The 26,725-nt window shown below is 40.7% G+C and overlaps 1 protein-coding gene across 1 annotated transcript in view; it reads left to right on the top strand.

Moving 5' to 3' along the window:
- The window catches only part of EMILIN2 (elastin microfibril interfacer 2), a 34,151-nt gene extending 7,852 nt beyond the window's left edge, over nucleotides 1-26,299 (top strand). Inside the window, exons 3-8 of the mRNA XM_075706129.1 lie at nucleotides 6,745-6,920; nucleotides 9,736-11,670; nucleotides 17,703-18,035; nucleotides 18,615-18,653; nucleotides 25,050-25,184; nucleotides 25,962-26,299. Coding sequence (XP_075562244.1) covers nucleotides 6,745-6,920; nucleotides 9,736-11,670; nucleotides 17,703-18,035; nucleotides 18,615-18,653; nucleotides 25,050-25,184; nucleotides 25,962-26,299 — 2,956 coding nt within the window. The remainder of the gene's footprint in view (nucleotides 1-6,744; nucleotides 6,921-9,735; nucleotides 11,671-17,702; nucleotides 18,036-18,614; nucleotides 18,654-25,049; nucleotides 25,185-25,961) is intronic.
- The last annotated feature ends 426 nt before the right edge of the window (nucleotides 26,300-26,725 follow it).

Below are 26,725 nucleotides of genomic sequence, written 5' to 3'. Positions count from 1 at the left end.
ATTCAAGATTTAGCTCAGAATAGATCTGGTGCAAATGTTGGCCATGCTAGACATTAGTGCAAACTTTGTTAAAACCACCCTTGTGTGCCTGTGTGAGCCCAGAGAAGCTGAGCCTCCTTGGTAATATGCGCTAGTGGAAGTTGTCATAACTTTATGTATTCCACAGGGGTGCCTCAAAATTATGTTTTTCCCAGCACAAACACTTTTGAAACACTCTCTGCTTGCTTTTGATAATGTGTATATTAGGGCCTGATTATTATGTTACATAAAGACCTGACCATGGCCTTTTGGGAACTTCAATTAAGATGTCTGTGACTGGGCCAGGCATTGGGCTAGTAGGTAAAGTCAGTGGCATTTTTTTTTAAGAAAAAGTAATTCCCCAGACCCCAATGCCTGCAAACACATGTACTGACCTTCTTTATATAAATTTGGAAAGCAAAAATGCCAGCTAAAGGAAGAGTAGCAGTGGAAAGATGTGACTTTTGTAAGTCCATCTGTAAGAAGCAGCTTAGCGTCTCTAATGCCAGATCAAAATCAAAAACTATTTTGGGGTTCACTGAGATTCTTTTTAAATAGATTTTTGCTGCAACGTATAATTGGGATTTATTACCAACTCCACAGCTTGCTTTCACTGAACACCTAGACTTCTGTAGGCTAATCTATTCCTGTCAAAACATCTTTCCACCGCTTGCCCGTAGATGCCTTAGGATAAACTCTTAAGACATATTTTTCTCAAATTAAGCTCATCTGTGGGCTGGAACACAAGCCAGCTGCCAACGCTGCTGTGTAGTAGCAAGGTTATAAATGAACAAAATCCAGAGGTGGGATTCGACTCACCCTAACTTCCGTTGTCTACTGTACAGAGGGATGAATGTGAGCATGGGAGCTTAGGCACCTGCAGTAGTGGTGACTGAAATGCAAGTCAGTGGTGTCCAGCATGCTCTTTAGGTAATCAGATGTAAATAATGACTTTAGGATGAGATGCAGCCCTCTTTCAACTCTACTGGCTATATTGACTGTATTTCTGTGGGCCGTAATGGAAATACAGACAACTAGTGCCTGTCCATACCTACATGGTAGGTACCTGCAATTCAGGTGTGCTAAAACTCAGTGTTACAGGCAGTCACTAAAAGTCCCCATGATTTCAGCAGAACTAGGATTTCTGCCACCATTTGTAGGGGTTGCAATTAGGCCTGCACTCTTGGGAAGCAGAAAACTTGGGATCAACCGGTTCTAGTTTAGTAACTGTGTAGTATAAATGGCCAACTTAGGTATACTTTCAGTGGAAGCCTTTGCAACCTACAAAATAAAAAATGCTTGGTCAAAATATGATTGCATTTAATTACATCTTCTAGGTAGTATTTTTGGGGGCTGTCTATGTGCTGCTTCAGCACTTCCATTGCAATATGTTGGAGGTTTGGATGACTGGGATATGCAAGAGCAGACTATATAATTTACAAAGAATGGATCTACATTCAATAAAAGCATTAAATAGTGAAGATTCATTATCTTCTATTCAATAAGACTGGGATTTGCAGGCTGCTGAAGTTATGGGACCTGTTCCAGTGACTACAGAATTTTGGACCAATGTTGAAGTTTTGTGCTCAGAATAAACACTTTATACACTGCTTATGTAGAAACATATGCTGATTCTGCAGTCCTTTCCTCACAGTGAGGATGTGGTGGCACTTATCTCGTTGCATTTCCCAAAAGGTTGAATGTTAATATCTAGTTACAGAACTGAGCCATATGTTTTCCCACCAATTTCATCCAAATGTTTCTGATTTGTTTTATCGCTATTAGGTGACATTCCAAATATCAGTGCTAACTGCTTCCTTCTGTGGTTTAGCACCATGAGAAAATTACAGCTCATTCCCTAGTCAAAATGTCTAGCATTTTCAGCAAACATGGATTTTTAATTAAGCATTTTCCTAAGAAAATACTTTTCTCTCACAGAGGAGAAATATTTGAATGCTATTGCCACGCTGTACGACTTTATTTCAGCTGCGAAATACTTAGATATTAAAAGTGGAGATTTGCATTAGTGTTCTGAATGTGTTTTCTCATTTGATCAGCATGTTGAATTCATGGTGAAGGCAGTAGGAGTTGGTAGTTTTAAGCCTGTTGTGGAAAGACTCCTAAAAACCAGCTGTTCTTATTTTCTCTGTTGCGAGGAAAGATTAGAGACTGTTGAAATCACCTTTCATTCATGCTTTCTAAAAGAATGATTTCATTTGTAGGATTTAGCTCAATTCACCAAAAGGATATGACCATCATCTTGGGCTGGAAATCCACAAGAGGATGGGGTGACTAGGCACAATAAATGCTGGTGTGTTGTATGTAACTTTTAACCACATAAGAAACTTTTTTTTAAATATCTTTGAGACACTTGTGAAAATAATTGTGTTTATTAACACTTACTTGAATAGCAAAGTCAATTCAAGTCAACTGGAGGAAGATTTAATGTTTTACTAGTTTTTAATTAGATTCCAGCATATACAGGCATTAAAGTGGAGCCTTAATTCTTTAAGAGACTTACAAAACTTTTGTGAACGCTTTTGACCAAATAGCCTCACTAGGTAACTGTGAGGATTCACACCTACAAGATAAAAGATGTGAAACTTGGGCATGTTATGTTCTAACCATATAACTCTACCCAGCTGCACAGAGAAGCAACATTTCATCTCTCCGGCTACACTGAGTGCATTTTGTATGTTTGTATGTCTGTGTTTGTATGTTATGTGTTTGCTGTGACTGTGAGTAAGCAATTGGATTCACAATACTGCAAATGTAAATAAAAACATGTCTGATTTATATATTCTAGTAGCTCCCAGTCCTATGTCATTAAAATATGTAGAATCACAAATTATTCTCAGGATGCGGTCCCTAGCAGAAAGTTATGGTTTGTTTTGTTAGAACTGTAACCAAGAATATAATTCTGTTCAGCGCTGTTACACTGTTATATCCTGGCAAAATCCTGGAAGTCTCCAGCTCCTCCACTGAATTCCAGTGAGTGAGCAAAGTTCTGGCTTTAAAAAACTTGTTGTATGATTGAGAATCTCCCTTGGGCTGGATGCATGCTGGTGACTGTCATTTATCAGTGCATCTGGATGGTGCTGGCACAGTGACACCATTCCTTGCATGGGAAACTTCCGCAACTCTGTACGAAGCGTATCATGGGAAGAGAAGCTGTAGCAATGAAGCTGTGATTTTTAAGAAACTTTTATGTGACTGGATTCAAGTTAGAAAAGTGTTAGGGTAAGTTCCTGTTTCCCAGCCTTACATGACTAGCCTTGCTGAAGTAAATGGGACTAGCTGTGTGATTCATTCAGCTGGACTGGCAGTATAGAGGAACAATAGTTCTTGGTAAGTAAATCCCAATTTAATTTCTGAGCCATCCATGAGTGTAGCTGTCTTGTTACCATACTATGAGTATAGCTGTCTTGTTACCATAGTTCAAGATGTAAAATATGAAAGCTGTTCTACAGCCAGATTTTGAAGCATTTTGATTCTAGCTTATTTTTGCTCTAGGAGAATTGTGGTTTAGGATTCAGGTTAGTCTAGTTTTGATGTGCCATAGCTGAAACCAAAACAGATCCGATTCGTGTATTTGCTTGAGCTCTCAGACTTGCAAGAATTTGTAAGGAATAGACCGCTACAACATTTAAAAAGTTGTAGATACACAATGTTTATATTTTATCATTTAGAATGGGAGCATTTTTCTGCATTTCAAGTAATTTTTGTATTAAATCATATTAAAACATTTTATGCCTATTAGGATCATGAAACTATGAAATAAAAAAGAGCGAGAATGTCAGATTTGCTTATTTTCTATTTTTGGGATGGACTTCGGAAAAATTTTGTAATTTGCCCATACAAAACTTCATTTCTTTTAATTTCTTTATATTCTTCTTTTGTATTTACTTGTGTCTTATGATGTGTAATTGATGGATACAACTACAGAGAAGGTATATGAAGAGAAATTTGTCAAAAATATGATAGAAATGGCAGAAATGGTACAAGGAAAATCCTCGTTCTGTAATTTGAGCAGAGAAGTCCACAATTTGCATAAAAGTAGTTCTTATTCCTTTGATAAAATTTGTTTCAGCTATATTCTTAAAACTTTGTTAGAAAAAAATAGAGAAGTGTAATGGTGTTTGAAGATAATTGAAATACTGTAATTTTCAGGAAGGAGTTTAGCCCTGAAAGTACAGAGAGGAACACACACAAAGTTCGGAGCAGTTAAGTGTTTTATGGAAATCAGAGAAAAGTATGTACGACCATTTCCGGCATGTGAAAATTGATCTGGAAGTTCAAAGTTTGCATTTCAGTAATGTTGTGGTTGTGAGAGAGGTTGTAATGACTCTCAAAACCACATCAAAACACTAAAGCATCTAGCTAATCCTGTCGTTCCTCTGACTCTGGCAGCTAGTTGGAAGGAAAGGAATCAAACCCAAATTACCTACACAAGATGTGGTTTAATACTTTAGATAAGGGAGAAGGAAAAGGAAGTTCCTGGGTGGCCGGGATGTTGTCCTTCCCAATGGTGCCCTCCACATTGCACTCCTCTGTTTAATTTTTAAATCACTTGACCTTGGGGATGTCTGTACTTCACATTTATAAACAGGGTTCAGGAGATGTTTCAGTGAAAATTGTAAAAGAAATTATGAGCTGGAGTGTAGTCTACAGCTGTTTCACATATGATGTTGCAAAGGTAAAAAAGGATTGGAAACCTGTTCTGAGTTTGCATGCTGCAAGTCACAATCTGAAAAGCTGACAACCACAGCAAACCACTGCAATTACAAACAGCTAATAGACAGCCTAGCCTGCCCCTGCCTTCCTATGAAACTTCACAGGAGAAGGGAATCCAGAGAGGCTTATTGGAATAAACTACTCTTTGGTCCAAAAATAGTTGGAAAAAATAATTACATTGTCTCTAGTCAAAGTAACTTTTCCCCCTTAAATGAGAAGTCGTAGATAAAGTAATAATGCAGAGGAACACTAAGTATTTCCTGAGTGCAAAAATTAGAATATATTGTGGCATTATTGGGAAAGATGTGGTTGGAAAAGCAACAAATTCATAATTAGTAGTTACCATTTTAACCCCCACGCCCCAAGTTTGCAAAGCAGCTTACTAAAAAGGGACAGCAAATGGCTATCAGATGTGGCATGTTATATTAAATACGTCTTTGAAGGTGAAAGATGCTGAATTAAAAAAATACAGAATTATTTCAGCAATTATTTGCATGCATGGCAAGAGAAGCTTTGAAGAGTAACAGTTAAACTGTTACTCTGTGACTTTCAATAGAAACTTTCACAGTGTAAGATTTAACTCTTTCTATTTGGTAGCTGATTACTGATTGTTTTTAAACAATAAGGAATTTTGCGTACTAATACAAGACAGTGTTAAATGAAACATGTCGTTGATTTTTGTGTGATAGCATGGCTGTTTCTGGTGCCCATTCTGTACTGTATTCTCCCTGTCCCAAAATACACTCCCTGTGAGCCCAGCCAGGCTATGAGTGAAATCTGTGGCAGAGCTCCTGTTGAGTCCTTCGCTGCTGTCCTGTGTTTATTCTGCTGGTATTTCTGCTTTAGGGTCACCTCAGCTGTGAAGCGAGGCTGTTGCTCATTAATGGATGCAAAATGTTGTTCTAATCTGAAATAATCCTACAAAAAAAAAAGATTTGAAAATGCCGTAGGGAGGTTAGTAGTATGATACTGATTTTATTCAGAGAAAGGAATTCACGTGAGAAACTGGGGTAACTTTTTTTGTTTCTATGTGTTCCAAGCATACCAATTTATAGAGCCCGGGTGGCAAATCCCTGTTCTACTTATTTCCCTCATCAATCAACCTGAAATGAGCTGTACCTTAAACTGATTTAGTTTTTATAAAATAGCACAGCCTCTGCTTATGGTCTGGTGGGATACCATAGTGTCTGACTGCAGCTGAACATGTGGTACGTGTACTGAAGGAAAGTTACGGAAGAAGTCTATGGTTAAAGTTGCACAACCAGAATCAGTCTGCCATTTATTAACTTCTGAGTGATTAATCGGGGAAACTTAAGGTTGTATGTACATAACGTCTGCATAGGTTTGTCTGCAAGACCCTCTTCAACTTAACTAGTGAAGTAGGAAAGAGTTGATTCCTTCATTGGTTGTAGCCTTTCATCTGACTCCTTCTTTCATGTCCTTATCTGACTTACACTTCCAGTGTTTTGTCCTTCCCTGAAATATCCCTCCTAGTTTTGAGTCCTCCATATATACAGATTCCGTGGAATAGTTTAAGTGGAGACTGTGGAAAGTCAAGTGGGACAAAGCATGCAGAAACATTTTTTGATGTCCAGAAGAGCTGCTGCCAGAGCATCCCTGTGGGCAGGTTTGCAAAGAAAAGTAGTTAGAGGAAAAAGGTGTTGAATTTATAAATACACTGGTGGTCACTGTTACTTTCAGCAGTGTCTGATGAGTTGAACCTTCACTTTCCACAGCATGTTATCCCTGTGCTCATACATGAAAGCCCCTGTTCTATGGCCATATTTGCTCTCCCTGACATGACTGTGTTGAGTGCAGGTAACTTTAAAACCTAGACAGAAACATTTGTTCATTTGATGTTTGAAGGAGAAAATGAATCATAGATTAAAATAATTGATTTAATTAAAAAAAAAACCACCTTGTTTATTTTTAGCTTTAATCTAAATAGCAGATTAGGTTACAGATCGTTTCAAATGCTTTCTGTTTTGGCAGATACCGAATGAGTTTCAGACCTCGGTACACAGTTGCATATAAGACAGTAACAGAGTTGGAATGGAGATGTTGTCCTGGGTACAAAGGGAAAGACTGCAGAGAAGGCCCAGCAGAAAAGCCAAACACTGCTCGTCGTCCCACAACACCAGCGAAAGCTGTTGTGAAGAAAGGCTTGGGTAACTTTTTGTTTGAATTTTGGTATGCATGATCATGTCTGGTTTCTTGTTTTGTCTTTTAAGTGTGAGAACCATTACGGTTCCTATTAAACTCAACTCCTGGCCAGTACAAAAGCCACATGGAAGACGCTGCATGGTGGGAAAATAATAGTCAGGCAGTAACAGTCTTGATACAGGGAATTTCCTGAAGAATAACAGAGGGCTGGCTGTGGAACACTGGCCATAAATGCCAGCTGGCTACTCATGGTTCAGGAAAATCTTTGTGTTAAGGTTGGGTTTTTTGTAAGAATTTACAGGATTTTTTTGTGGTTTCTTCAATGTTCAGCAAAAAAAGACCTATTTGAGGGGAACTATTACTAAAAAAGAACAGGTACTAATTTTAATGATATGTAATGCTCCCTAGCAGTTTCACAGTGTTTTGTTTGTTCAAGGGCTTGTGCAGATTTTACAGATTCATGTTAGGTTGCCTGCCTTAATACTATGGGGTAAGGGAATGATAAGTCTTGATTTCTGAAAAACAAAACCCCTTAAAGAATGAATGATGCTGGTTTCTGTAAGATGCTGTCTCCTGAAAAGGTAAGAAGGAATTCTGTTACTGCAGTATTATGCCTTTTCTGCATTAACAAAAAATGATGAACAGATGTTTCCCTCTGAAGGACTTTTTCCCAACATCATTGGAGATTAGTGTCACATACAGCACTTAGTCAGATTTCCACTTGTGTTTTTTGTGTAGTGGAATGGATTAGGACTGAATACATGGTTTCAAACCATATAGATTATATATCTGCTTTAAAAACAAGCTTTTAAAGTATTTTGTTAGCCCACCTAAAATAGTTCCAAAAGATGACAACAAAACACGCTGATACCTTTAAGTAACTTGCACACTGCTCATGTCCAGACATTTTCTTTCTGCTTTGACCCTAAAAGAACTGTAATTCAATGCAAAAATAGACCAGTGTATATGTAATAGCTACACTCTGTGTGTGTATACTTTTTTATTATTAAAGGAATCAGCTACCCTGCCAGTCTTGAAGAGTACATTTGTGACTTCCTGTCTTCTTTGTAATGTCCTTAAGCTGAAATCCAGTTAAAACTAAGAAAAATTCCAACTGCATGTCCTTCAGACTCTATGTCAGTGTTGCTTCCCGCTGTATACCTAGCATGCATGCTTGGAACCAGTGCTAAAATTCTTTTGTCTGAAGATGTAACTGTTAACACCACTTGTCATCTGAAAGAGTTACTCTAATGCTAACAATTTGTTTGTCTATTTTCTGTCTTATTTAAAGAAATATATTTTCTTCTTCACTTCTGCTTCTTAACTTCATTTACTTTTTTTATGTCTGCAATAGTATGCCTTCACTGTGCAAAGGTCTTTGGATTATGCATTGCCTAAAAGGTATCATGCAAAAGCCCAATTAGAATTATACATAATGTATTTAGAGAGTGTACTCCTCTGTGCATAATGGCAAAGATATATGGGAGTATGCAAATAAAAACGGTCATGTGGATCTACACGTTACAGTGGTATTAAATGTTTGTTAAACTAAAACAATTGGTTGTCTAGCTGCAGGTTTGATCAATGTTAGATGATTATTTGGGATCACACTCAGCATCTTGACTTACTGGTGCTTTGTTGAAAATAGGACTAGAGGAATCTTAAGGGGTCTGTTAATCCATCCCCTAAGGTACGATCAGCTATGTCTGTCCAGCCTCCAGTGGTGGAAATTCTGCTGCTCATGTAGACAATGTCTTTTGCCATTTCACTTTCTGTATAGCTATCAGGCCTCACCTTCACTTGCTCCAGTTGAAGCCCATTCTTCTGTCCCGTCAGTAGCAGATACAGAAAACAGTTTATTCCCTACCAGTCTTCAGATATCTTTCAGAATATCACTCTTCATTCTCCTTGCTTCTAGCCTAAATAACAAATTACTTTGACTTTTCCTGCAGTTTATACTTTCTTGACCTCTGATAATGTTTCTTTCTTTCTTCTGGATTTTCTACAATTGTTACACGTTTTGCTTGAAACTGAACATCCAGAATTGTATGTGGCTCTGCAAATGAGATGCTGCCAATGACAAATGGATTGGAAGGGTGGTTTCAGATTCATTAATTGATTTGTGCTAGGTAAAAAGTACATTGCATCTGAAAGTCTGCTTTTATTTTTTTTCATTCAGTGAGGATAGTACTGGTGTTATTTTACTCTCACAATTTTGGATGTGTAAAGCTTAATGCTTTTATGCACATTTTTATTGCCTACTTAAATATGTGTCAAATAAATAGGTATTTTTGAAGCAAGTGTGATAGCTGGAATATCTTGCAGAACCCCATCCAGTATATGCATTTGGACCCCAGTTCAGCCAGGTACTGTAGCACAAACCCACTTTAGGCACATAAATTATTGCCACTTAAGTTTTCAATGGGAATTCAGGAGCAGCACCTCCCAAATTATTGTTATAGGAGATGCAGTGGCTCTAAGGTGATTGTGTTGTGATGTGTATGGATCTGTAATCGTCAGTTATATATGCTATAGCTTAGATTCACTGCTGAACAAGAAGGGGGGTTCTGCTTGCTAATTTATTTATTTATTGCCATTGTATCTTGGCAGGAATTGGTCAATGTGCTAAAACTTTTTGTTTGGAGTGTTTTGATAACATTTTAGTTATAAACTACTGAAAACAAGAATAGAAAAGGGAACAAGCATTATGCTATTTAAATCATTATTTGGCTTTTAAGACAAGTGAAATTAGCATCAGCTGATTAGCATCAGATACCACTGGGAATATTTACATGCAGATTTGTTATTTCCGTGAAACAGATGCGGAACCAACAGAAGCGCCGGAACCGCCGCCATATGAGAAGAAAATGCAGTTTCTTGAGGACGAATTGTTTAGGCTTACACAATCAGTGCTTGACCTTCAGTCCTCTGTGGCAGGTGTGAATGAAAACCTAAAGTTAACTGTCCAAGAAGATGCTAGTAAGATGTTGGTCACTTGGCTGAACAATCTTTATGACCGCCCAGAGCCTGATAGTGCAGTTGGTGGTGAAACAGACACTATTCATCTGCCTGGACTCCTCAGCAATAAAGATCAAAAAGACCCGTTTATTGATTTCGAAATGGAAGACATAAAGTCTGAGCTAGCTGAGGTCAAAGAAGCATTGAAGATGAGGAATGACAAGCTAGAGGAACTGAATGGAAAAGTAAAAGGCTATGAAGGACAATTGAAACAACTGCAGGAGGCAGCACAAGGACCTACAATAACAATGCCCAGTGACAATATATATCAGGAATATATAGACTCAAAATTTGAGTCCCTCAGACAGGAAATACTGGAAGGATTTGAAAAGAAAATGGCAGATCTGAAGAACTCCTGTGAATACAAACTACAGGATATCCAGCAGCAGTGTGATGACAATCAAAATAGCTGTTTAGGAATAATTGATGTTATAAGAGGAAAAGAGAATGACTTGAGAAAAGAAATAAATACTCTCCGAACTCAGATTCCATCAAACAACTCCAGTTGTTGCAAGGAGGGTGAGAGAAATGACTTTGACCAACAGATAAAAGATTTAGATAAGAAGATTGACAGAGTTGCGGAAGCACACAGGATCTTGAACGTCAGAATAGATAATGAAATCAGTCGATTGTCAACACCAGATCTAGAAGACATGTTTGGTGAGAGGTTGGAGGAGCTAGATGCAAGGATGAACGTTACGGAACGAAACGCTGAAGAACACTGCTTTTACATTGAGGAAACTCTCCGCAGTGCTATAGCTGCAGAGGTAGATGAATTGAGACACTTGTTTGACCAAAAGCTGCGGGCACTAGAAGATAGGCTAGGTGGCACTATTTTAGAGATCGCCAATACCACAGACCCAGATGGAATGTATATCAATCCTGGGCCCATCTTGCCCAGTGACGCAGGATTTGCAAATGAGCAGTTTACAGCAGAGATGAATTTCCTGAAGAACAAACTACTGTCGCTTGAACAGCTCTGTGGGCAGAAATGTCAGTCTGCATCACAAGGTACAGAGGACCTTCAGAAAGAGCTAGAAAACTGTAACAACAAATACGATCACTTGCTTTTGAAAACAGAGAGTAACTCTGTTCTCCTGCAGTCTTTAAATAGCTCTCTTAATGAGAAACTCAACTTAATTAAGGGTAACCAACGTGACATCCAGAAAATGCAGAGAGACGTACGTGTAATCCGGTATAGTCTAAACGTCATGGATAAAGACATGAAAAATCTTCAAGATGGCTTGAGTAGCTGCAAGGAGCAGCTTCTGGGTGTCAATTCTACCTGTAGAAAAACACAACGAGGTGTCTTCCGAAAAATCGATCAAATGCAGAGGACATTTGCAAATCAAACTGCTCATCCCAGTGATAATTGCTGTGGTGAAGTGAAAGAGAGACTAGAACAATTGAATGACCATATCCTGAATGATTTTAGCAAGTGCAAAGAAAAGACCCAAGGTATCCAGGAGGGTGTTTCGGATGTTGAGAGCAGAGTCTCACATGTTGAAAAAGTTTGCGGCAAGCTGGACTCTGTCTCGGGTAGCTTGCAGAAGATAAAAGAAGGTCTGAATAAGCACGTGAGCAGCTTATGGAATTGCATCCGTGAAATGAATGGAACTATAGCATCTCATTCCACTGATATTTCTGGCCTGAAAAATTCTGTCCAACAGTTTTATAGTCAGGTCTCCAAAATCACCACGGACATGGAAGGCATGCTGAAATCTCAGTCTGACACAAGTAAGGTTTTTTTGCTTTTTTAATGCTTTTTTGTTTGTTTTTCAACTGGCTTTCTTTGCTGAATCATTTATAAAGGAACTAAACAAGGCAGGAAAAATGTAATATTACACAATTTCTGCTTTGTTTTTACAGTGACTCTAATTTTGGCTCTTTGCTCTAGAACACCACAGAGGACTCTGAGTGCTTTTAAAATATTCTAAAAAAAAAAAAAAAAAAAAGTCTTACATGCTTTCATGTTTACTTTGAGCCAGAATAGAGAGAGTGGGAAAACTAATATTTTTGGATAGTGAGTTTAAAGTGAGTTTTAAGTAATAATTATCTGTAGGTATTATTCCAGTTCATTTGATTTGATTTTTTTGTTTTGTTTTATTTCGTCATGTGAGATTATTCTTGATTCCTCGGGGGAAATTGAAAAGTAAATTGAGAAAACCGAAGTCAAAGGAATTCAAATTTATGATAAGAAAGATTCCCTGTAAGTTTTGTTCTCAGCATGAGTTAATGATTATAATTCAGCACCAACTCTTTGATTTAGGACTTTCGCAAACAAGCTCCGGCATATCTTGTGGCAATGTAAGACTTCTGCTTCATAGCTCTCCCAGAAGTTTGCATTCCCACAACGTAGTTGGCAAGTTGGCAATAGGTGCACACCCCAGCTGGCAGTGTTTTCATGCCTTAGCCACTTCTATTAGTAGCCCAACCTGTTGGCTCAAATCTGCCTCCGCAGGTGATTTAAAGTTTGCATTAGAGTGGCTGAGAAGCAGAGGCACATTCCCTTTGGATCAAAATGCTATGAAATGGTAACCTCAACATGTTTGTCAACCTTGCCATGAAGGTTTAGAGACATATGCCACTCAGTTCGCTCTGCAGTTCTTGCTCCAAATTTCAGCAATGGGTTGTTTTTCTGCGAGTCAAAGTTTACAGAAGGAAGCTGAGTTCCTGTTTCTGTTAGCGTGACGCAAAAACATAGGAATGGGAGACTGTTTTAAAACTGCACTCTTCAGTTGGTTGATGCTTCTGGTTTTAATTCTGTGCATGTATGAGATAAATAAGAGGCTGATTTCTGTTACTGGCCTTAAATCAGAGGAAGAGGTGCTGAGGGAAGAGCCTGTGGGCTGTTGCAGCTGATGGTGGTTGGGGGAGATCAGATGCAGGACTGTGAGCGCTCTTACTTGAATGGACAAGTTGTGCTTCATAAAGGGTCTGAAAGTAATTTCTTTAGGGAAGAATATCCTTCTCACTCTGAGGTGGAGACTTGAAAGCCTGTGATAGATGTGTTTCTTTTGATTGTCGAATTGTTTAAAACCAAATGTATTGCAGTACTTGACACAAAAATCCTTCGGAGGTGAGAAGCTCTTGTGTGAAATTTAAAAAAGTATGTTTCTCTTTCTTTCAGGGAAGCAGTGAAGGGGAATGGAGGGGGTCTGTAATTCTCAGATAATTCTTTTGGTGAAAACTTGACTTAAATTCAACAGGGTTAGAAGCTTCACCCCTGGACCTTGCAGAAGCAGACCCAGACCCCATTAAAATGCAGTATGATGCATCTATGTAATCCTATTTCTCATCCATCTTGCCCAAAAAAATTTGCACTAGGGGCCAACATTGGAGAAAGGTCCAAGATACACATGGTAATCTTTCTTCTGCTATTTAAAGCAGGTGTTAAGTGGCCTCACGGGTTGTATTTATCAGCCTTTGTTTCAATGTCATAAAGTGTTAAAAAGCCTCAGCGTGCCTGGGCTTCCACTGCCATTTCAGGGCAGAGCTCTCCATCCCCCCCGGGCGTTAAGAGCCTATGGAAGGACGCTGCTGCTGGATCCAGGGTGCAGGCACTCTGAGCATCCCTCGCTGCTATGAGGTGCCTCTGGCCTCTGAAGGATTCATGAAGCACACATTTCAGTCCCCAAATGTTTCCAATTACAATAACACTGTCTGGCACAGTAGTCCAAATAAGTTTTGATGGCTGGAGTTGCAGAAAGAATTTGGCAAAAGAGCCTTTTTTGGAAGTGGTTTGGGAACCCTGTTACATGAGTTGGGGTATGGCTTTAACTATTTTTACATCTGTGATCTGCAGCATTGTCTCTGATACCGACATTATTTGAAAGGAAGACTGTCATGCCTGGCGCTAGATAGGTGTAGAATTTCTTACGCATTATTTGACAGCATATTGTAGCATTCAGGTGATGTCATTTGACTTCAGAAGGGCTGAAACAGAAATAAGTTGTTACTAATAACAGTTGTTGAGGGCAGTAAGGCAAGGATACTTTGCAAGAAATACCTGAACAAAGTCAAATGACCCTGATCTTAGGAATATGGCTGTGTTTTCTTCCAAATTTTTTATTAAGGGGTTTCAAGTACCTCAGTCCAAACTAACAAGCCAGGTTAGTGAATGATTGTACATCAGATATGGACCCAGAGGCCAGAAACATATTTAATTTGTAATAACTTCTGGTGAAGGTAGTGCAGCATCCTGCTGTACACAAGATGGTGGTGGCAGCAGGCAGTGGTCTGCTCTAAGCATGTAGGGGACCACGCACGGTGTGCTCAACAAGGTAGTGTAATCCAGCAGCTCTTCGTCCACATTAAATGGTGACTGCCACCAGCTCCACATCTTGTAGGGTAAGCTGTTCTCATTACACACTGGGCCTCTCTGCAGATAGATTTGCTCTTCAAATGGCACAAAACTGCAAGCCATGTTGAAGTTAGTGGTCTCTTTTAACTTACTGGCTATTTGTATAAATTCATGAAGTCTTTCAGGAATCAGAAATGTGGTCTTGCAGCCAGATACTGTGCTGGGAGTGCAGTTTGCTTTGGTTACGGTTATTTGACCTGAACTGCAATTCCTCTGATAATTGTCTCTGTAGCAGGGTTTTGAAAGCAACAAGCAAAATGTTGTCTGCTGAAGTTACAGTCTAAGAAACCAAATGTATGCTCTGCATTACAGCATCAATAAAGGGCAACATAAAATCTTAATATTGTAGTGCGAATAGTCATATAGTCAGTTCCTTTAGGCTCCTTGTAAGCTTATGCAAAATGGTGCTTTGTAACTTAATTGTCAAATCCCTTTGGTATCTATAAGAAAATTCAAGTCAGGTCTTTTTGTCGTCTTGTGAGTGCAGTCACAGATTCCTTTACTCACTAGCTTGTTTTACGCACTTTGTTTCTGTATGTTTTGGGGGCTGAGGAGAGCATGGTCAGGACAGAATGATAGTAGAAACAGATGCAGCCCAAAGATCCACCTGCCTCATGCATCCAGGTTGCTTCTCGTCTTCCTTCCCAGCAAATCATTCCTCCTTCAGTGAAGTAAATTGCAGATTAAAGCTGCCTGACTGAATAAACAGAACAAAATAAAATGTTTTTAAGAGGGGGAGGGGAACAAAAGCTTTCTTATTTTCAACCGGGAAGGGAAACCTTTCCTTCTGTTTCAGTTGCAGATGGGCATCTGAGAGCAGAAGCTGTTGTGTGATGTGGTAACCAAGTTGTCACTTACACCAGTGATGACAACTGGAGCAGCAAGGATGCCGCTGTTGAGGACAGTTACTGTTCTCAGCTGTGTAATGATCTCAGCTGTGCTCTTTGCCTTCCCAGGTAGACGGGAAGATGATGGGGAAGATTTCTGTTTTGTCCACTGCTCAGCAAAGCTGAAGCAGGTCCAGCTAGATTTACCCCACTTTGTTGGGGGTTAATTTTCTCATTGCCTTGTGAATTGAAAACACATGTTATGGAATTCAGCATCAGGATAGGGTGGCCCCAGTGTTATCACCTTTATCTAGTGGTTTATTGGTACTTTGTCTTGCTATGATGCATCTCAGTAGGAAAGGCCACAAAGGTTGGTAAAGATGGCAGACCAGATCAGATCCCTCTCAACCCACACATATCTGATTACTGGCACTTGGAGCTGAGCTTTAGGCAGATAATTTTGGATTTAGCTTTATAGAGATGTAGTTGGGATAATTTTGAATATTGCACTATTGATGTTGCATGCAAGGAAGCAGTTTGCACAGGATATGGGATTTGAGCTGTTGATTGTTATTTAAAGGTTTAGAAAAGCAAGCAGAGAAATGTATTCATTTTTGCTGTGTCAGCCCAAGTCATTGTCGTAATAAAGCTCAGCTTAATTGACTAGAGAAATGACAAGTACGTGCACCCCAAGGTAAAGTATTTTGTCAATTTGTGTTTTGAATGAGGTTAATCTGAAGATCTTAGTTGAAGGTCTAAATCTATCCCACCATGGACAGAAGATGTCTCACTAAGTTAACAACTCTGTTAAACAATTCATTTTGATACTTTAACTGGGTTTTTTTGAAAATTTTTATAAGATTTTTTAATCCTGGGATTTTTATGAAGATAATTTTAATCTGTATAAAGTGAACATTTCACTCCTTGGTCCTCTGCCTTGTGGATAGAGTTACCAAGTGACCTTCAGTCCAGCTTTGTGGTGCATTGCTTGTATAAGTTTCAATTCTCATAACAGTTCAAGTCAGCCAGCAAAGCTCGGGAAGATTTTTTTCTAGCAGGCGTATCTAGCAAACAAATGCAGGTGGTGCGAGACTATGACTTCAGACAGCCTCTCAGTACTCTGGAGGGCTTATGTGGGCTTTTTATGAGACTGAAAACAAGAAACGAGATTGACAAGAGTAAAGTGCAGGTGTCAAGTAGTCACGAAACAGCACGTGGGTTACCAGCGACACCATCTGGACCCCCGCTGTGTGTCACCGACAACACCTGAGTGACTTGGTTGTAAGCTCTTGTCCAAAGGTGCAGTGTAAGGCCCGCCTGGGGGTCCCCAGCTGTGCAGCAGAGCCAGGGGAAACGTCACACCACATCTGCTTCTAGGCACAGCCATGTGGTTTAGCCCTAGCCACTGAATGAATTTACTCAGGCTGATTTTGGACGGTGATGAAGTGCTTCATTTTGACCACTGAGACCTCAGAGCAGTGATCTCCACTGTGGACCATGGCAAGCATCTCTCGTGTGACGAGTCGCATCAGATAAATTTGCAAGGGGATGTTTGTCCATTTCCCCAGAAACTCACTTCCATCCCTGCACCTAAAGCCATGCTTTAGTCTCAAAATACAGCAAAATAACCAATGCTAACGTTTAGTTTAGAATGAAATTCTAATCACTCTGTGTAAAAGCTGTCATTGCCTCTGCTGAAATCTACACATTTGTAAATTCCTGTTCTTAATGTAGATGTAATTCAGCTTCATTCTTGGGAGGACATTGCATCCTTAAATGTCATCTAGGACTTCATTTTTATGAATAAGCTGTAATTCCTATAAAGGGCTTAGAACTGGACCAGATACACAAATATAACCATGTCAGTGCTGTTCAACCCTGATGTCATATGTGTTGGCTGCCCTACTGGAAAAGTCTTTTAATGGTATCTCTTCTCTTTAAACAATAAAGACTTTTCTGGTAGATTGTATCCCAGGGTGCTGCCTTCGTTGTCAGAAAATATTAGTAATGGGAGTACTTGGAATTTTAAGTTCATTGCTTTTCAAAGTAGGGAAAAAAAATCTGTAAGTCGGTGTTCGTTTACTCAGGTTTTTTGCTGTGGATACTTTTCTTTATGGTAGTGCTGATGGGTCAGCCTTGTGCTAGTTGTTGTGAGTACAGAGTCAAAAGTAGGAGCGATGGGCAGGAGGGGTTCAGGAGAACTGAAGTGAAGGCAGAGAGAGAGCACGCAGTGGAGATGAAGGCACTGGTGGGAATAGGTGTGGTACACAGCCCACTTGGTGCAGAAAATCAAAGCTCGACTAGCAGGTGAATGTTCACAGGTTATTTGATGGCTGCTTGTCCTGTCCCCAGGCTGTCTTCATTCCTTTCCCTGTGTCACAGGCTGGGAAAGAGGGGAGTCTGTAGTACTGCAAGAGTGGAATGGAGTTTTGTCAGTGCAGTCTTGGGTCTGAGGGGAAAGGTGGCCTCAAAATTAGTCTGGTTTTATTTTAAAGTATTTTTTTACAAAAATAAGCAATTTTATATACTATTTTAGGTGAAAAATTCTGTATCTTTCCTCTTCTTTTGTCATTGCAAAGGGCGCTCAGAAGTACCACGGCAGCCATTGCCACCAAGACCACCCCTGCAGCCCCAACCTGGCATATCCCTGCTGCCGTCAAGGCCAAGGATACAACCCCCGCGACAGAGGACCCCGCTCCAGCCACTGCAGCCGAGACCTCCTCCACGCCCAGCACTGCCAGGGTCAGGAGCTGTGCCATTTCTGCCTGGAACAACCGGGATCATCTTGGAGACTGGAGAGGCAGGGCCTCCTGGCACTGTTTTAATGTCAGGAAGAGGACGGCTTAGAAGTGTGGATGGTCAGGCTGGTCAAAGTACCATGCCCATTGCTGAAGGGTATGCTGGAGCGCCAGGTGAGAGAACCAAACTAATAGTGAATCACTCCCATCTAAGTGCAATGGACATGTCAGGTCTTGCTAGGGGGGTGACACTGAGATCTGTTGCTCTTTACCAGCCACCTTTCAGCCTTTCATGGGCGCCCATTATAGCTATTGCTGTTGGGAATGGGCTTACAGCAGAGACGATTTGTGAACGAGCCTTTGCAGCTTCCAGCTGGCTACAGATGTAGGGGAAACACATTCAGTGCCAGTTTTGTTGCCTTTGCCAAAGCTGCACAAAGCATGAAGCCAACAAGGCTGATGTAAAATCCTTGGTAACTACAGCAGTCTTTGCCACTAGGGAAACTTAAATTACTTTTTTCTTGCCATAGTGCTTGCAGTGGATTTAGTACATTATAGTAAGAATTTGTTTTTCTTTGCCATGACCACCCCAGTTTAATGATAATTGAGTATTTCATACAAGATTCTGTTTGGTAGCTATTTTGGTAGGTTGCTGTTTGGTACCAAAGGATGCTTTTTAGAAGACTGCAGTGATATTTTGTCATAATGTATTCCATTATGTACTGTGTCACACATACTACTTTTCCTTTGTAGGATATCCAAAGTTATCTCCTCCTACCACAGACTCGCAAGGTAAGGCAGTTGTTCCCTGGAAATTCTTTACATGGGTGCTTAATGTTGATTTCAGTCCCTGGAAAGTCACAGTTGAGAGAAAGAAGTGTTGATTTTTAGTATTTAAGTTTAGCATTGAGGAAAATCTGGCAGATTTTTGCTATACCTAAGCATTAAAACATAATCTGCCTCCTTTGAAAATATGGGGGTTTTGAGGTTTTGAAAAATAATTAATTTTAGGTTATTGTTACTTACTTCAGTTTTTTTTTAAATACAGAGGGTTTCTGTTTCCTAGCAAATGTCAGTACTGACCTTTTTTTTTCCTTTTAAATGAGAAAATATATATTTATTTCTGACGATCTTAATATTTCTTTAATAAGACATGAGTAAGGCCGAGACTAAGATCTTGAAGCACTGTTAGTATCTGAGCTAGTGCATGAGTTGGTCCTCTTCATGGGAGAGTTTCTGGCTTTGTTAGAGTCATGAGGGCTCATGTTCCTGACTTCAGTGGAAGCAGGAGTGCTGCCATTGACACGACAGTTTAAAAAGATTCAAAACGCAGTTTTCTTGGTTTGGTGGGTTTTTTTATTTTTTATAATTGTTAATATCACCGTTCATTTATGGATTTGTATGGTAAACAGGTATAAATCTTGTGTGGGACATGCTAGTTGGCCTTGATAAATACATTGATTGGGTGCTGCCTGCCCTGCAGCCTCATATACAAGATATTATCAAACCCTGGGGAATGGTATCCTGGATCAAAGTGAATATTCCCACACCCTCTTCAAAAAGAATGATTTCATCTAAATTTGGTTGAGGAAATATGAGAAACAGATGAAAATAAAACATTAGGGCTTTATGGCATCCAAAATCCTACCCTTGGGACTTAGTTTGATGGCCCTAACAAAATCACAGATACGTGGCCTGAAGACTGGTCTGGGGACTAACAAAAAGAGTTGTAAAGAGTTCACACTGTAATTCTGATATTTATACTTTATAATTAAAAATCTCTCTTAGCCTTAAAGCAATCTTTTTGCATTTGAGAATTGTGGTGGTAAGAACACGCAGCAATAGATGAGGCTTCTGGAAGAGGATAAGAAGTAAAGAAATGTTCATTTATCTTCATGCCAGCAAAGCCAATATAGGTGTCTAGATTTCTGTGATAAATGGATTTCCTGGGGGTTTTCTTACACTTTGTACAATCTATTGCCATTTATAGACAGCAGTATTCTAATAAGTTTATGCTAAAACTGTGTGAAACAGTAGGTGGATATTAAAAGTGTTGAAAAGACAGGGTGTGGCAGGTAGTGCGCCTGTTTGCTGCTTGGTGGAACATGTTGCAAGAAATGTTATTATCCTGGGATCCAGAGAGAGGTGGGCTTGACCAAGGAGTTCCTTTTCCTGATCCCTGCCCCTGAAGAGCTATCTACATATAAGATATACCAAGCTATCTAAATATAAGATACAGGTGCTGATCTGTCCTATAACTTCCCCCAAAATGCCTTGCAAACCCCAATGGCAGGTACAGTCATAGAAAACAGAGAGGTAAGGATGGTGCAACTAGCTATTAGACTTCTGTGGAGTTAGAGCGTTTACGCTGTCCCTAATTGTCAATGTCTGCTTACAAACAGCAAAGAAAGCAAGCATTCTGGGGCAGAATTCAGCAGTTAACAGTGTTGTGGAAATGAACAGCTGAGGAAGGGAAGATTTTTGGCTTATTGGAGGAGGAACTTAATGCTTAAATAAGGCATCAAGGAATCCTTAATATCTAATTCGTGCAAGACCACAGCTTATGATGTCTTTGCCAGTCTTCACCCAGTACATTTTGTGGTACTGAAATTCAAATTTGAAAGAAGATCAGACCTTCTTGTACTATAATTCCTAAAATAAGAAGCTTGTACTATTAAATTGGCCTTCTGAGTACTCCCTTTCATTTCTGTTTATCAATAGCTTCTGTTACATGAAAGCACTGCTCAGGAAGAGGTTGAGGGCTCCAACTCTGTCCTCTGGGATTAAACTAGCCCACTTCAGTGCTCTTCTTGAATGCTGAGGGATGATTTGCATACATTCAATACCGAAGTATTTCTTGAGTTTTTCAGATTCATTAGCTATCTGTTTGCATGTATCTCACAATATAATGTTGTAGGTAAAGAACTTCAAGGACTTACAAATATTAATGAGAGAGTATAAGGTACAATATTACATATTAGCTGTATGTTCACAAGCAAGGAGTTTATGACAAAGGTGAGTTAAGTGTCAGGACCTAAGTACATCCACCTAATCCCTTTTAATATAGAAAGAGTTGAACCAATTCTTATTTAAAGAAACATCAGCAGCAAATGTGATTGAAGCATGGCAATTTTAGAGTTATGAGAATTTTTGTTTGCTGGAGCAAAGAAAATTGTGGAGGCAGAAGTAAGGAATTGGCTGATGAACTGGTTTGGGAACTGATGAGAAAATGCTTGTAAGACCCCAGGTCATACAACTAGGCAAGGACAGAGCCAAGAAGAGGATTTGGACATTCTGATCAGCATACAGAGGGTCACAGTGAAAAGAAATTCACTGAAAGCATGAATTGCCTTCCCCACCCTCCCCCTTCATGCAGTCTGCAGTGTTGCTTGTGTCCTTAACCCTGCAGCTCTAATGGAAGGTAGTTGCTCCTCTCTAAAAGAAACTCCTTGCATGGTGTAATAAAGAAAACAGCAGAGCTAGTGAGTCCTACTGCTCTGCAAACCGCGCTGTATGTATCCGTGCAGATAAAGGGCTAATTTTGGTTTGGGCTTTTTAATTCTTTTTACTTGTCTGATACTTAACCATCTTTACTTTCTCCATGTGACTCCAGGCAGCAAGCCTGTAGGACACGTTTCAAATATAAAGGCATGATGTTATTGTAATGTAAGATTTCTGTTGTTGTAGGTGGTCCTTGATTTGAAGAAAGAGATTAGTGATTACATAAATTACCCTGACGTGCTTGTGACAGGTTCTGCTGCGTGTTTAGCTCTTTCTTTTGGTCATTGGAGAGGGAGCAGTATTCTCATTAGTACACATCACTGGTCTAGCACAGGGGAGGGCGTGTTTGCTGACGTTGAGGTAAAAAAACGTATGATCACCCGCAGTTGCACCAGTGGTTGTGTTTCACTGCTGTTTGCATGAAAGGACAGTGCAGTTCACAGAAGCGTGCTGAAGGATGGTGTAGGGGATGTAGGGGTGTAAGGGACATTTGTGTAAGGAGCGGTAGGTAAGTGCTAGGGCAAACCTCTTGCTGCGATGTGAAAGGTAGGAGTTGTAAGAGCAGAAAGAGCTGTTACTAACAGACTCAGGAGAAAAGTAGCTGTGTCTTCATAACACGCTGAGTGAGTTATCATCTGCATCAGAAATGCTGTGACTTAGCAGAGCAGAGCTTATGGGCCCAGCTTTGTTGAGCACTGGCTCATGGAAATCAGTGTGGCACTGTGCTGTGCTGCATGGCCATCCCATAAGCAGAGGCAATGTTCCTGAAAATAAGATGCGTTAGAGTCAAACTGAAGACTTAAAAAAGGTGAGGCAGTGATAAATTGCTCATATTTTTGTCCCATTTGCTCCAACTGAAATTATGCACTTTGCCCTCATGTAGATTTAGGAGTATTGGCCAAGCAGAGGAAATCCGACATATCCTCCCTACTCCTGCCTTTATGCAAAGGAGTCATAAGTGTATACTGACACATATGGTGTCTCTTCTGTGTAGATTCTTGAAGAGCCCTCGTTCCAGTTGCTGAGCAATTGTCAGCAGCACCATCACACTCTCTTATTGTTTTTGTCCTTTGATCTTGATAGAACGTGCCTGTGCTGTGCACTGTTGTTTTGTTTGATTTTTTTTTTTCTTCTTCTTTTTCTCCTTCTGGCCCTTGGGCTCTGGGGGAGGCATGAAATGTGCTGGGAAGTCAAAAGAGAGGTGGAGAACCAGAAATACAACTAGCAGATAGGTGGAAGTAGATGTAACCTAACAAAGGCCACCCATGTATCTTCTGTGGTCTTTTGACTCCCCAGAATGCGTTATACTAGCTTAGATTGCCATGAACACGCATACCTGCCCCTGCTTACTTATATATCTCTCTCAAGTGAAACCTTCTTGAATACATCTGAAGTCAGAGTTTTTTCCTCCCCCAGAAGCTGTAAAACTGTGGTTGAATCTTTTGCGAAACCTTTTGTCTGCCTAGCAGTTTCTTCATCAGAGCTGTGCATGTGGTTCCCAGCTTTTAAATGCCTTAAAACTTTTCTTCCCGATTTTTATAATTCCACCACACTAACTGCTTAAGTGAAAGCAGTTTCCAAGCCTGGACCTTGCCTAGAGAAGCTGAATTTTGATCTTTGTGTGAAGAAAAGTGTTTGCAAGTGGGGACATGTAAGAGAAAGTGGTTCACTTCTCTGAAAGGTTCTGCAAAAGCACTGTCGAGAGCTGTTGGTAGGACTTGTGAAAGCTTCAAACAGGCGCAGTTCCAGCTGGAAGCAGGGAAGAGGGTTAGAGAGCATAGACACATTGCATCTTTACTGTGCCTCCTTACATTGCCTCCTGAACTGATCTACAGGATATTTAGATGGGTTTAAGATTTCTCCTTTGGACAAACACAGATGGAGTGCTAAACTAGGCTGCAGATCTGAAGCAATTTCAGCAGCAAACTCTAATAACTGTTCTAGCAATTAGTGCAGGAAAATCTTGAAGGAAGCCATGGTAAGCCAGGGCAGGAGTTGCTCCCTTATTAAGATGACACCAACCTGAACAGAAGTGTAGCTACTCCAAATGGAGAGGACAGCATTTCTGGGCAGTCAGCAAATAGTTTGTGCCATTTGTGCAGTATGACTGCAGGGGAGAGAAACCTTTCCAAGTGAGCCAGCAAGATGTTAGTTGAGGTGCATTTTCAGTTGACTTGAGTCTCAGGGTAAGCTGAGAATACAAAGAGATGCTTTCTGTAAGTAGCGTGGTGGTAAGGTGGTGGAGCTTTACAGAAGCCGCTTAAGTAAGTAGACTTCCTGCAATTATGATTTGGTCCTTTCAAATAACCTCATCTTAGCTTACAGGAGCACCTGCAGGCACACTGGCAGGTACGAGTAATGAAAAAGGGCTTCTGTCTGTTTTCTGAGCGTGAGACAAAATACTGAATAAGGAGATTTCCAAAGATACATGAGGCAGCTGGTTACTAGCCCCTGAGGGAAATCAAGGTAGTTACTTGCCATTTCTGAAGTTGCAGGCATGTCTTCCCCTTGCCTTCCCCTCCCACCCTGCCATGCCAAGTTATTAAAAAAAAAAAAGTGGATAGCAGAGCATTTGTATATCCACATTTTAGATGAAGTTTCGTCACTTTTTAACTTCAATTTTTAAGTGATATAATCTGAATTAAACATTGCTGATGGGCATCTCAGATGAGGGAGGAAGAGAAAACCAAACATTTATTTTAAGCAAGGCAGAAGAAGGAGCAGGGGTGAAACAGCATGGAGAAGACATGGATCCTAACCTGAACAGGGCAGAACAGAAAGAGCAGCTGAGGACAACTTTAAGTGTGTTTGTTGTTTACCTGCTTGCCTGAACAAAGCAACAAGATGTGTCTACTTCTGGCAGTGTGTCCTGCCTTAGGGGAAGTGTTTAGAGGGAAGGGAACTAAAATGGGACTAATAAGTGGTCAATCGCTAAACGCTTGGCTTTAAGTCAGTCTGTTAAAAGTATCAATTTGTCTTAATTGTCCAAACTGTATTTTATCCAACACCAGTCTAACAGCGGTGTTTAGCTAGTAAGCAGATAGCCACTATAAAATACCTAAGTGTCTGTGTGATCTGCTGAGAAAAGAAGGAAAAATTGTGGAGTGACAAGTCCCCCAAAAGAGAAGTGTTGGAGAGAGAGAAAAGCCCCAGTGATGGTTCTCTTTGTTTTAACACCAAAGTGTTACTTCTTATAGCTATTTTCACTACCCTTCAGCAGAGCAAGTAAGAGATCTAAGCTGTGCGCAGCTTTTCAGCATGACTAGGGAAGCTGGCACAAGGTATACACCTTTAGCATTCCTTTTGCCATTGTGATAGTGACGGAGAGTGCAAACGTCCAAGGGCAACCTCAATCCAGAAGAAGGTCCATGGCAGAAGCATTGTTGAATTGAGAGGTGGCAGAATTTCCACTGCCAGCATTTACAAGCCATGTACCTTTTCCTTAGAAGGAAAAAAAAAAAAGGGAGGTTGTGGCCAAGGGGGGCATTTTATGGTGCTCAGTAAATTTTATGGTGAGACACCTGGGACCTGGGCCAGCAATAGTATTCTAATTCTGGTCTCTCAAGTGACAGGGTTAGTCCAAGTGGAGTATGTGCAGGAACAGAGACGCTGGATTATAAACCATTACAGGGAGGGGCTGTGTTGTCATCCTGATGTGACTCTGACTCATGTTGTTACCCATTTTAGGACCTGCTGCTGCTGCGGCCTCTCTGGTATCGTTTTCTGCTGGGCTTACACAGAAGCCTTTCTCCAGTGATGTCGGCGTGGTTCACTTTAACAAAGTGCTTGTGAATGATGGGGACTATTATAACCCCAATACAGGTAACAGCCAAAGAATGGACCCACAGAGATACCAGCTGGGCAGTAACATGGGTTACCAGTGTTTGATGCTGTCTCAGGCCTTGCTGGCACATTGAGCAAACAAATCCATCTAGACCAGACACAGCAGGGTAAAAGCTTCCTGTGGATGTGGACAGGCACGCACTTTGCCACTGCTGGTTTTCCACAACTGCCCAGTAATACTGAAGCCAAACTCACCACTACCTCTGCCCTGCCAGCACAGCTGGTTGTGCTCCTCACCCCACCTCAGGCCAGCTGAGCCCAGGTAGCAGAGGTGAGGTTCCTTGCTAACCCGCTTCATTGCAGCTCAGCCAGCTGGGTCACCCCGGGGAGAGGAGGGAGGGAGGCGATGCCTGCTGCCACCCCAGCAGCAGTAACTGCAGGCTGCCTCCTCCCCAAGCAGAGCGTCATGTCGCTTGAGGGTGTTAGATGTGCCTTGACCTACAGGGGACTTGCACAGCATATAGGTGCCTCTCGCCTCTTCACCCAGCTCCGAGTCATGGCAGCTGCTTAGGCCACAAGGTTTCTGAACGTGGACAAGAGATGCCTATGTCCTGAGGGACTGGTGGGCTCTAACACAAAAGCGGCAACCCTTTGCCTTCATGACGGCTCTCAGTTGGTCGGCTGCCCGGGCTAACCTTGTCATAGTTATCTGTACGTAGCAATGGGTAACCCATGTCACTTTATGTTTGTCATCATGCTTAGAGGTCTCTCTGTTTTGAATAACCCTGCAAAACTCAGTCTGTCTCTCTTCTGCAGGCATTTTCACATCACCATATGAAGGGCGCTACCTGATCACAGCTGTGCTGGCCCCGGAGAGGGATGAGTACGTAGAAGCAGTGCTGTCTGTCTCCAACGCAAGCGTGGCTCAGCTCCACACAGCTGGGTACAGAAGGGAACTGCTGGAGTATCACAAACCCTACTCGGGGAAACGGACCTGTGGTGGTCCTGGGACGTTCCACCTTGTTCTTCACCTCAAAGCAGGAGATGAAGTAAACGTCGTTGTAACAGGAGGCAAACTGGCCTACACAGACTCTGACGAAATGTACTCCACGTTTAGTGGAGTTCTCCTTTATCCTTCCATTTCTCATGTTTAGGTTTACCTTGAGCAGGAGAGAAGGGTAAGATATTCAGAAGAAATTAAGTGTAATAAAATTGAAAGCTTTAATATATTCAGTTTATATATTTGATTTCAGTGATGGGTTTATAGTCCATACTGAGACCTTTTCCTTGTCCCCTCTTTCCAGAGGTAGCTACAAAAGATGTTTCTGTAGCTAAATTAACTCCTTCCCAAGCCTTTGTTTACCCATACAAGCAGAACAACTGTTAAACAACAAATATGTTCTCAATAGATACTTTTCCACTGTGCTCTTGCTATTCCCTATTAAATTGCCTTTGCAGTCGTCTCCCTAGGTTATCAAATTGTCCCTAGTGTATCAAAGTTTACATCTTTGCTGAAGTTTACAGTTGTGGTCAGCTACTTTCATGTTTTCAGTAAAAGGGGCAAGAAAGTGAGGTTGTAT

The sequence above is a fragment of the Pelecanus crispus genome, chromosome 2, assembly GCF_030463565.1.
Source record: "Pelecanus crispus isolate bPelCri1 chromosome 2, bPelCri1.pri, whole genome shotgun sequence".
Taxonomy (NCBI): Eukaryota; Metazoa; Chordata; class Aves; order Pelecaniformes; family Pelecanidae; genus Pelecanus; species Pelecanus crispus.
Note: the sequence above shows the minus strand (reverse complement) of the source record. Positions and strands in the feature narration are given on the sequence as shown.